General features: G+C 47.7%; 1 protein-coding gene across 4 annotated transcripts in view; it reads left to right on the top strand.

Annotated features, from left to right (window-relative positions):
- The window catches only part of USP7 (ubiquitin specific peptidase 7), a 1709027-nt gene that overhangs the window by 192969 nt on the left and 1503737 nt on the right, over positions 1-12321 (top strand). For all 4 annotated transcript variants that reach the window (XM_078663105.1, XM_078663106.1, XM_078663108.1 and 1 more), the window contains one exon: positions 4833-5031. In XM_078663105.1, coding sequence (XP_078519231.1) covers positions 4833-5031 — 199 coding nt within the window. The remainder of the gene's footprint in view (positions 1-4832; positions 5032-12321) is intronic.

Below are 12321 nucleotides of genomic sequence, written 5' to 3'. Positions count from 1 at the left end.
AGTGTTGGGGGACGTGTTTTAGTTGAGTTGGAGCTCCCAACTCCTTTACCAGTTTCTTCCCATACCCTTGATTCCTCTAGTTCTGAGGAAGATTTGCCAAGACCGGGCCCAAGTCCTATTGATCATCCTGGATTGGCCAAGAAGGGTGTGGTATACAGATCTACTTCACCTCTCATCGCACCCGCCTCTCCGTCTCCCTCTCAGGGCAGACCTCCTCTCGCAGGGGCAGGTTCTACCCCCCCACCTCCAGAGCTTGCATCTTCATGCCTGGAGATTGAATGGGGCAACCCGAATTCTTTCTCTCTCCCGCCAGATGTAGTGGATGTTATTTTATCGTCCAGGCGACACTCTACTTAGTCTGCTTACTCTTCCAGATGGTCCAGATTTGTTAAGTGGTGCGGAGAGAGGGACATTGACCCTTTGAAGGCCTGTTTGTCTAATATGCTGGAGTTTTTTTTCACTTTCTTTGGCCCAGCAAGGTTATGCTGTGGCCACTGATAGGGCTATTTGTCGGCTTTTCTATGTTTACCGGACCAGCTGTCCTTAAGTCCCCCATTATCATGAGGTTCATTAAGGGCTTAAAAATAAGTTTCCTCCCACACCTTTCATTATGCCTCAGTGGGATTTGAATGTCGTTCTTACCTTTTAATGGGTTCTCCGTTTGAGCCTCTTTATGCTTTCCCATTGAGGCTTCTTTATTTTAAAACAGTTTTCTTGATTGCCATTACCTCGGCTAGGAGGGTAAGTGAGATGCAGTCTCTTAATTTAAAACCTCCATTCTTAACCATTCATGCGGATATGTTGGTTTTAAGGACCAGAGCTGCTTTCCTTCCCAAGGTGGTTACTCCTTTCCATATTTGACAGTCCATTACCTTACCTACCTTCTATCCTTCCCCTCACCCTTCCAAGGTGGAGGACAGGCTTCGTCGTTTGGACCTTAAGAGAGCTGGCTGCTTTTATTTGAACAGAACAAGAGATCTGAGGCTGGACGATCAGCTCTTTGTGGGCTACGTTGGGAAGATGAAAGGCAAGGCTGTGCACAAGAGGGTTCTCTCCAGGTGGACTATTTTGTGCATCAAGATTTGCTACGCCTTGGCCAAGAAGGACCCTCCTGAAGGTATTAGAGCTCATTCCACTAGAGCTAAGTCTACTTCTTCAGCTTTGGCTAGAGGTGTTCCTGTTATTGCTATTTGTAAAGCAGCAACTTGGGCCTCCCTCCTTACTTTTGCAAAGCATTACTGCTGGGATTCAGAAGTTAGGAGGGATGGCCATTTTGCTCGTTCTGTTTTGCAAGATTTTTTGGTCTAGTCAGGTGGACACTCCTCCGGCTGAGGTACGACTTTGGGATTCTATTCAAAAGGTGAGGAATCCACAGGCAGAAGTATCCATCAAAAGAACAAGTTACTTACCTTTGGTAACGCTTTTTCTGGTGGATACAATATCTGCCTGTGGATTCCTCACAGTCCCACCAGCCTCTCCGTTGTCCACCTGTTACTACCAAAAAAGCTTTAGCTGCTTGGCATGATTTTTTTTTAATGTCTTAATCATGCTTATGTTTTAATAGTAAGAAATGCTTGGTTTGTTGCAATTTCTTTGCCTTTATTGGTTATGCAGTTGTGTGTGTGTATTTGTGTGTGTGTATTTGTGTGTGTGTGTATTTGTGTGTGTGTGTATTTGTGTGTGTGTGTATTTGTGTGTGTGTGTATTTGTGTGTGTGTGTATTTGTGTGTGTGTGTGTGTGTGCATGTATATATGTAAATTTAGTATACTATGTATACATGTGAAAATGTGTTGGTCTGCCTGTTGCCTCAGAGGAAGGAATAAAATGGGTGGAACTGACGTCGGCACTCAGGTCCTCTTATGCCTTCGATGACGTCATACGGTGTCACGAGCGGAGCCGTGCTATTATGGCGTCGACGTGGGAGAGCTATGAAACAATTTCTGCGGAGTGCTGGCGCAGAGGGTATTCAAGAGGTGAGGAATCCACAGGCAGATATTGTATCCACCAGAAAAAGCGTTACTGAAGGTAAGTAACTTGTTTTTGTTTCACTAATTGAAAGCTTTTTTATTAAGGTGGACACTGTAAATGTTGTAAGCTGACTGCACTACTAACAGTTTCAGCATAAACAAAATTTACACACATTTTCAAAGTTTAGCAATATGAGGCTATGTATAGTGCGCTCTGAAAGCACTCTGATGTGCAAATATTTGCAGAACCTTGAAAGCAAAATTGAGTATTCTTTGCGTTCAAAATAAAATGTTCATAAAAAAATTAAAACAGGACTTTTTTTGTGCTAACCTACTGTAAAATTAATTGAATGTACCATTTCTTTGCAGCATCATTTAGTAACGTGTTGATGCATGGTAGTATTTCCCAAAAATATTTATTATGGGGAATCATTGTAACCAGTTTCAATAAGATTATGGTTAACAAAAATAAACCAGGATTAGCAAAGCCAGTAGGTCTTAAATTGGTCACCTTTTTAGTTTTGTCATTGTGACTTGTGACATGGTTTTTGTAAAACCTTATTGGTGTGGAAGCTGCCAGGCCCTCACCATTATAACAAACATTGGCAAAAGCAAACATTGTCTTTGGTCTCAAAAAGCACACACTGCCACAGTAGTTACTGGGACTAAACCAACTACTTTGTGTGCTGATATGCTCCTTGTGAAAGAGCAGAATGCTGTCACTCACAGTGAAGCCAGTTGAGAGAGAGACGGACAGAATTTTAATAAACACAAAAGATCACGGTCAACGCCAAACCAAATTAGTGTCCAAATTATGAAAAAAAGCCTCAAAAGTGCACCCATATTACATTTCCTTGCATTAAGTGCAGCTATAGCAATTCATGAAGTAGGACAATAAGTAGTATTCCTAGAAAATATTTGTGTACTGAATTTTAGCATGAGCAGATATGCATGTGTAGATTTGCTCATGCAAAAATCTGTGTTTGCAAGTTCACTATCCCTCCAACCACTTCTTTCCCAACCCTGGAAGAAAGTTTACATCTGCCATTATCAGGTTTGAATTTCCAACAATTCTCAGTATGGGAAAAGATTAGGGAAGAGTTGCCGAAGACCCTTAAAACATGCCAGTTAGTGGGTTTGCGCCGACTATCCCTGGAACTATTGCTTACCACTACCTTCAGCCCCAGTATGTAGAGCTGCGGAAACTTGGCAAAATAAGGGGATTGCAAGTATCTAAACACGACTATGGTCTGAGCCCTAGGATAATCAGAGAGGCTATATCCGAGCTCTTGCATAATGAGATTGCTGCCATAATTAGTCACTTCACTACATGGAACCAAGGGGGCAAGTGGATTTTGTTACAGGACAAGTAGTTTATGAAGCAACCTGTCTCATGGACAAGTAGATATTTTATTAAATTCCACACCCCTGCTAGTAATAAGGTGACCCCTTCAGCCAATGAACTGTAACCAATCACATCACTAGCCCTAAGACCAATAGTAGCCCAAGCCCTTCCAACCAATCACAGCCTTAGTCCAAGCACCCAATTGGGCACAAAACTCTAAGCACTTCGTCCAATAGAAAGCCTAACCCCACCAGTAGTCCTAGCAGCCAACCATACAGGAAACCCAAAGCCCTACATCTAATAGAAAAACCTAGCCCCTGTCTTAATCTCGATCCTCACCGCAGCCCTAGTCCCAGCAGGCAGTCGCACAGGAAACCCTAAACCCTACGTCCAATCAAAAGCCCAGCCCCAGGAACCAATCCAAATAGCTAAACATGGAAACCAATCGGAGCACAAGCCCTAAACCGTACAACAATAGAATCACTGGCTCTAGGAACCAATAACTCACCTCAAAACCTAACCAATGAGAACACTAGCCCTAATAAAATAGTATCACCAGATGCAACCACCAGTCAGTGCACCCATGTAGCATCCAAAAGCAGACTAAGGTCCATGCGACCTCAGGCAATATTTTGCTGGCCAGGAAGCTGGCAGCTGCTTTGCCATTGCACGCCTCCCCTACCGGATTCCGGAATTGTGTATATCCACTCACTGTAATTGGAGTAATCTTAAGTTGCTCTACGAGCAACATTGGCCGAGCTGTCACTCCAGCCCACTGGGGCGCCTTAATAATTTTCGCAGCTCCCCTGGCATAACAGGCTCTTATATCAATAGGCATGCAATTCATGTCCTGATGATGATCCACGTACTCTCAGACTGGATCGAAACGCCGTCGACACTCTTCAGCACCTTATACAAAAAAAACTGTTGTCATTTTAATGTAAAGGTGTATTCCGCGATTTGTTCTCTCTTGTACCCCCTGTGGATAGCAAACGGTCAAGCTGTGCCTGAACCCCCTTCTGGTTCCCCTTGTTCCTATTTTTGTACTTGCAAAGTAGGACACAGGCTTGTGTCCCATTTTATGTAGTGTTCTGTTTAAATCCCGTGTTTATCGTTGAACATGTGAATATTCGACCTCTGTCCAGCTGGACATGTCATTTGAAATGTAGCTACTATTGAGTCTATATTATAATCTTATTCTCTATTCCAGGGACCACTGTTTGAAAGAATTGATTCCCAAGGTCCCTGGTCAATCTTCCTTGGGTTACCTTGTTGCTTAAGAATATATATAAGCGTTCTCCTGTTTATCATTTTTTGTGACATGCCACTGTTGAAGAACTTGGGGTGCTGTGGTCTAGAAATATTCTGTTCGTTTAACTGTTTTTAGTGCTTTTGTTCGGTCCGCAGTGTCAGTTAAACTTGGCATAATTAAGCCAGGATTTCCGTTCATTAACATTGTTGCATACTTCCATGTATAGTTAAACTGTCATTGACTAAGTAATGTATTCTCTTTTGACAGATACAAGTTGGCGTTCAGAAGCAACCTTTCAATTTACAGTGGAGCGTTTCAGCAGATTAAGTGAATCAGTTCTGAGTCCGCCTTGCTTTGTACGTAACCTTCCGTGGAAGATAATGGTGATGCCTCGATTTTACCCAGATAGACCTCATCAGAAGAGTGCGGGTTTCTTTCTTCAGTGCAACGCAGAATCTGATTCCACGTAAGGACTTCTGTAAAAGGTTACAAAAAATTACACCAGAGAGTTTTTTTAAAGTAGTGTTTCATTGCCATTGTCTTATAGAAATGGATGTAAGATGGGGCTGTAGTCCTGGCTTTCCAAGATGTATTTACACTGATGTGCTGCTTCAATTTGATTTTGTTTTGGTTGTCTAAATACATGTCTCCATTGGAGACCACCTCTTTGTCTGTTAAAATCGCACCTCATAAGCCATTAACAGTTACTTTATGAACACCTATACATTTGAAATTCGATTGTCGGCTGCAGTGAGATAGGCTTCCTTAGTCTCATTCTACATGGGTTCAGGCGCATCTTCTAATGTGCTAAGCCTTTTTTTGGGCTATTTGGGGTGGTTTTCGCTTAGGCCCCTTTAACTTTATGTCCACATAAGGTATTCACACCAAATGTGTGTCCTTTTTTTCCAACATCATGGGGATTCTAAAGGTACCCATGGTTTGTGGATTCTCCTGGGGGGACCCAGAAATTAGCCAAAATACAGCTACATTTTGTTTCCCAGTATTGGGGTATCTTTCTTAGATTCCCATGCCTGAATCATTCCCTGTCGCCGAGGTGGGAGTCTCACGGTAAAATACAAAAGCAGTGCCTACGTAAATAATGGTAGTAGGCTAAAACAGCCCAAAGGCCTAAAACTTAGTAGCCTAACTACATCATTATATGAAAAGAACTAAAAAAAAGTTCCAACCAATCAGCTACCAGCACTCTCTAGAACCTTCCCAGCAGAGGCAGTTCTCCTCAGATTTTCACCGCACGTCGTGTGGAAGGGAGTCTCCCCGAGTTCCTACTCAGTTCTTCACTTTTTTCTCTCCAGAATTTCTGACAAGAAGGCCCTTTTTAGACCTTGCAAGGCCTGTGAGAAGAAGAGGGTCCATATGGATGACCAACATAAAGATTGTATCTACTACCTACATCCTAAGCATGTTGTGAAGGATTGTAGAATTTGCCGCCACTTTTTTCTGAACTGCTGATGTGCTTTGACTGAGTGTGCCCTGGGTTCCTGCCAACCAGGTTCCCAGGGCCAGTGTTCCTTCCCTAAAACTGTGTTGAAACTAAAACCCAATTGGCATCTCTGGCCACCTATCAGCCCCTAGTAAATGGTACCCTAAGCACCCAGGGCATGGTGACCAGAGAAGACCCCTGAGGGCTGCAGCACTTATTGTGCCACACTCAGGGACCCTGTACTCTGACACCCACACACTGCCTTTGCAGGCTGAGTGTCTAAGTAACCGAACTAAACAGATAGTCGACATGGCACACACCCCTGTGCCATGCCCACAGAACTCACTGCCCTGGCATACTTCAGTCGCCCCTCTAGCTGGGTGCATTATGCCAGAGGTGTGGGCACAGGTGCATGAGCCCTGTTCCCCTACAATACCCAGGGCCATTCCTGGGCACTATAATTGCAGTGATGCATTAAGAGTATATGGTGCTGGGAGGTTGTCACTACGAACTCCACAGCACCATAATGGCTACACTCGAGACTGACAAGTTTGGTACCAAACTTCTCAGCACATTAAACCCGCACTGATGCCAGTGTGGGATTTAATGTAAAGTGCACCAGAGGGCATCTTAGAGATGCCCCCTGAAAACCTAACTTACAATCCACGTCTGGGCTGAGTGGCTGCAGAGGTGGAACACAGCAGACATGTTGCTGGACCCCTGGGTGGAGAGCCCCCCACTCTCCTGGGCCTGCAACAATGTACATCCTGGGCGAGGTGCTAAGTCTCCTCCCCCAGGATGGGCAGGGGGAAGCATCAAACGCCGCCTTTGTGAGCTTCTCCAGACCATTTGCTGCCCCCAGCAACTGGCCCCCACCAGTTCTGACCCCCCACTCTGGCAGGAAAAACTGCATCAGGAAGGGGGTTGTGCCAGCCTATGCCAACCCCACCCCCAGGAGGGGGGGACGAGGTGAAGCACGACCCCGGGCTCCGGCCATCTTGAAGATGGGGAGCCCTGCCCAATCACAGCTGGGCTCCTGCCCCCCTCCCACAGGAGAGGAGCAGGCTAGGGGATGTACCCACCCCAGGACACGGACCTATTGTTCCCTGTCCTTGCCCTACCTGTAACGCACCTAAATTCAGTATTTAGGGGCTCCCTGAACCTTCCTTCCTTCCTCATATTCCGATAAGAAAAGAAGAAAGAAGATCAAGAGGACGAGGACCCGCTGTGCAGCTGCTTACAGGACGACAACAACTGACTTGGCCCCAGCCCTACTGGCCTGTCGATCCTGGAACCTGCTCCTGCCTAATCCCGGCGACTCCTGCGGACAGCAACCTTGGGACACCCAGAGGGCCTGCCTTGACCCTCTAAAAGCCTGGGACTCCCATCAGCAAAGGCTCTGCTGCAACAACACCCCTGGTGCCAGCCAGGAAACTCCAGACCAACCCACTCTGCCCGCCCGTGCCAGAGTGATCCAGAACCACGAGGACGTCCCCCTGGCGACTGGGACCCGAAGTCCAGTCCTCTACAACCCAGACGCCGCCTGCAGCCTCAGGACAGAGGACCCCTCCGACAGCGACCAGCAGGGGGTAAGATTTCCCAACCTCAAAAGACACCCCGGCGCCCCACGGCCCCCTGTGCCCAACTCCTGGGTGCCTACCTATCCTCCAAGACCCCAACTTACCCCTTGAAATGTTGTTCGCTCCAGAAGATCCTTCGTCCCTGAGGGTGCAGCCTTTGTTCCCTTTTCAAGTTCCTCATTGAATAACATTGAGTGCCCGATGGCTCAAAAGCACCCTGCACCCAGCTGCCAGAGTGCCCCTGGCAGTGCAGCCTGTACCCTAACCTACTTCCCCATTTGCCCTAAGCAAGTGACCAGGAGTCCAGCTCCCACAGTCGCGTGGCCTGCTAGCCAGCAGTCACCAACCCGAAGGCCCCATTTCCCTCTTTGGATAACACTGGGCCTAACTACCTCTGCACCCGGCTGCCCCTGTGCTGCTGGGGGTGAACCAAGTGTACTTATCTGACCCTGGGGGACCCCGGAGTCTATGCCCAGAACACTTACTTCACCAGCCAAGTACTCACCTGGAAACCAATAGCTCACATACCTGCCATTGGTTAACATTGACTGGTTTGACTTCTAAGTGTGAAGTTTTGTTGAAACTATTTTTAAACTAAAGACTTACCTTAGACAGGATTACAGCAAGATATCTTCTCTTTTGCCATATCATATCTTAGAAACTTACGTAGAAGATGAGGACTTGGATGACGTAGATGACGAGGGACTGTTCGGCATAGCTCGCCACCCTGCTGAGCTTAACATTAAGTGCCAAGAAGAGGATGAGGAAGAGGATTACCAGGAACACTATTACCAGGTAGACCTCTACACCATATCGTAGACCTCCCAGAAGGGATTTGGATCGAGTCCTCTTCCTACACTCATACAAGATCTCCAGACTATGCTGGCGGATTACTGTCAACGGTTCCCCCACAACAGGCTATCCCTGACATCCCACCTCTACCAACTGAAGTGCCAGACTCGCTACCTCAGACGGAGGTTCCTGCTTCGCCGCTTCACCCTTCTGGTTCATTACCACAAGCGCACAATGATACTTCTTCCTCGGAGGAGGTCGAAGAGGGTGAATTGCCTGACAAAGCTACTAGTGTGGATCCTTGGGATGATTATATCATACCAATGCCTTCTCCACCTATTTCTCAGCCTTCGGATTCTCCCCTTGAGGACATTTGGGGCTTTCACAATCTGATGCAACATGCTGCAACCAGATTTCAATTGCCAGTCACAGTAGAACACACAGATTGTTTCTCACATGATTTTAAAGAAGAGTATAGGAAGGTCACACAAGCGATTCCCATCATTGATTATATCTGGAATGAAGGGATAAAGTTTATGAAGGCTCCTGCCTCTATCCCGGCTGTGCTCCCCGCATTGAGAAAAAGTACCATGCTCCTCCGGGTACTCCATCTTGTCTGATTGGTCATCCCCGACCAGATTCAGTAATATCGCAAGCCGCCCAGCAAAGATCCAAAAATCCGGCTATGCCAATATCAACGCCGCCGGATAAGGAAGGAAGGAAGGAAGGACGGAGGTTGGATCTTATAGGTAAAAAGTTTTCCACTATGGCAGCAGCCTCCATTAAAGCAGCGAATCCTTTAGCAATACTCTGCCGTTATGATCCCTAGATGTCGTCAGATTTGGCGGAATTTATGGACCTCATCCCTGAGGACCGTAAACAAGACGCAAGGAAGATACTTTTTGAGTGAGAACGAGCCGCATCTGAGATCTTAGATTGCACTCTGGACATTGCTAACACCAACTTTAGACAACTTGCTGGTGCTGCAGTACTTAGACGACAAGGATGGCTTAAAACATATGATACAGTGGGGTGTATGGTGGGTGGTATATAGTGTTTTTCAGTGTGAATCTTTCTATATTCACTATGCTGTGCTTTATTCCGCGGTCTAGTGGTTGGGTAGGGAATCAGTCTTATCCTTTTTTTTTCCGTAGCCCAGGTGGGCGTCAACGTCCCACCTTCTGGTGTATTTACTGTGACGTCGGCACGATTCCTGCGGAAGCGCCACCTTTGGTCATCTACAGATTCTTTTTTCCGCCGTTGGGTCTGGATCGTCACCGAGAGGTTCGAGAGTTTTTGGAGAAAAGAAGGAAAAAGCTGCAATCCACTTCAACGTCCAAAGGAGAATGTGCACACAGGGGTCCCCCTGAGTGCAGGAATGGACAAGACCCCGTTCAAATTCTGCCGCAATTGCCACCACAAGTAAGCGCAGAAGGACCAGCCCCAGGTTTGCAACCTCTGCCTTCCGGACGACCACGAAAGCAAGGATTGCAACACCCGCTCAGTCTTCACGCCGAAGACTCTCAGGATTTGAGAGAGGCAGAGGATCGCCAACCACAGCATGCAAGGAAAAGACCAACCTCTGTTGCTTTGGGACTTGGGCCTCTCCAGTGACTAAGAGGACAACATCGCCGAGGGACCAGATGACTTCGCAGTCGTAGAGACCGATAAGAAAACTACAAAAGTTAGGAGAGACGTCGACCCCAAAAGCCCAGACACTCTCGAAAGCCTGAATCAGACTCTCGAAAAACAGTAAGTCCACAAAAAATTCGAAGGCCGTAGCTGCATCCAGGGACAAACAGTCCAGCGGATCCTTCGAAAAGTACTCCCAGGCGGCGAAAACACACAAAAAGCCTACGTCGTCGAAGCACGCCCCCGAAAAGGAGCACTTGACGCCGAAGGAAAAGGATCCAAAGGCTTCTTCAAACTCGACGTCTACGTCGAAGAGATTGTCCGAAACACCAGACGCCGAACAGGCCTCCGAGATGGAAAGGAAAAAGATGAGGCTCGAGGCCGAAATGGATAACATCCTGTAAAGGAAAAGAGAAATCGAGCGGATGAAGAGGTTCACCATCCTGTCAAAGCCGGCGATGACTATCGTCTAAGTAGAGGACAAGGAGGAGTTCGACGCCGAAGAGCCGCCAAAAACTCTGAGTCCCAGGAACACCAAGAGGAAGAGGGCCTATACTATTTCGAGGAAGGCGAAGAAGAGTAGCGCACACGTTTGGACTCTGCATCCTTGGTGGCACAGGACCTGGATTGGCAGGACCTTGACGCCGAAAGCCCGGAAGAGGCCGTGGAGACAGACCCTTCGAGGCCTTCGCCGCCAGATGACATTGGGATCTACAACATGGTCATCAGGAATGCGGCAACAGCTTATGGAGTTGTAGCGGGGTCTGAAGGAATACAAAGTACACTGCGCCGGGGTAGAGGCGGTTTGATTTTTAAATAGTCTTCTTTTGTGAGTAGCCAGTTTTACCCCTCAGTACTTGTGAGTAAATCAAAAAGTGAAGGAAAACAAACCAGCAAAATAAAGCAAGAATGCCACAAGAAGTCCTCTTCTTTCGGGCTGGGATCGTCCTGTCCTACATGTCTGGTCAAGGCAAGGAGTGTTCTCCGTATACCCCAAAAGAAAAACAAACCAATCCAGGTCAATACCTCGTCCCGGTCGTCTCAGCACACACGGGGGAGGGGGGTGAGGAATCACTCTGGTGAACAGGCAACAAGGACGCAAGGGTGAGAGGAGTGATGGTGAGGGAGGGGTGTATTTACAAATATTTACAAGGGGAGGCGGTAAAGATCTTAACCCTCCGGTATCTCCCGACCCAGCCTGAGAAATTGGCCCGTACCTGGGTCATCCGCGCTCCTCTGGGGGCGTGGCTCGGCGATGCGTATTCCTGTTGGCCTCCTGGCTTTAGCTCCCAGTCTCGTCGCGGGTCTTCTCCCTCCGGGCTGGATACCTGCTCCGGTCGTCTCTGGTTCTCTTTTGCTGCACTGCTCCAACGTCCTACTCCTTCCGCAGTCTCCAGACTTCCTCTGGTGTCGACGCACCCCACATTCTGTATTCTGGGGCTCCTTATTGGGCGGCAACTCATGTCACAGGAGGGGGCGGCATCTTCCCAGTTAAAGGGGCCGTCCTCGCAAGTAGAAAGCTCCGTTCTTGAGGCTGGCCACGTTTCTTCCTGGCGAGGAGAAAACAAAGGGGTTGAAAGTTCCCGGGCTTCCCACCAGTCACCCCATTGGCCTTTCGCTTCCCTGCTGCCCTCGTGACAGGAGTTAAACTGGAGGAAGAAAAACCAAAAGCCTGCTTCCTCCTAGAGACCCTGCTCCCCACTCAAACTAGGAGTCAATTCCTCCCCATACTACCAAGTGTCCTGGACCAGGGAAGAGAGGCATTCAAAGAACCAGAAAGCTGCAGGTCTGTCTCACCCAGGACAGACAAAAAATACAAACACTCCTCTAAGGATCCTCCCTACATCCAGGGATCCGTCACAGCGGACTCCCATCATTGCAGCGACAGCCAGTAAAAGGGCCACCGTTCCACCAACTCAGGCCCACCACCTGAAAAGGAGAGTAAGAGTATAGACCTCACTGGAAGGAAGATAGAGAGGAATGCAGTAGCACGCTGGCGCATTGCCAACTCTAATGCCCTACTCAACAGGCATATGTACCAGCATTGGGACGAGGTTGGACAACTGCTCAAACACCTCCCTGAGCAATACCAACAGAGGGCAACACACCTGGTGGAGGAAGGCAACAATATAGCCAACTCATGCCTAAAATTAGCCCTGGATGCGGCAGACACGTCCAGCAGGCTCATGATGATCGGGGTCACAGAGAGAAGACATGCCTGGCTGAGAATATCAGGCTTCAAGCCGGAAGTACAGAATAACATCCTGAACACCCCTTCAATGGTGAAACCCTGTTCGAAGCACCAGTGGAT

This window comes from Lissotriton helveticus, chromosome 10 (assembly GCF_964261635.1).
Source record: "Lissotriton helveticus chromosome 10, aLisHel1.1, whole genome shotgun sequence".
Classification (NCBI taxonomy): domain Eukaryota; kingdom Metazoa; phylum Chordata; class Amphibia; order Caudata; family Salamandridae; genus Lissotriton; species Lissotriton helveticus.
This window is presented reverse-complemented; position numbering and strand designations above follow the sequence as displayed.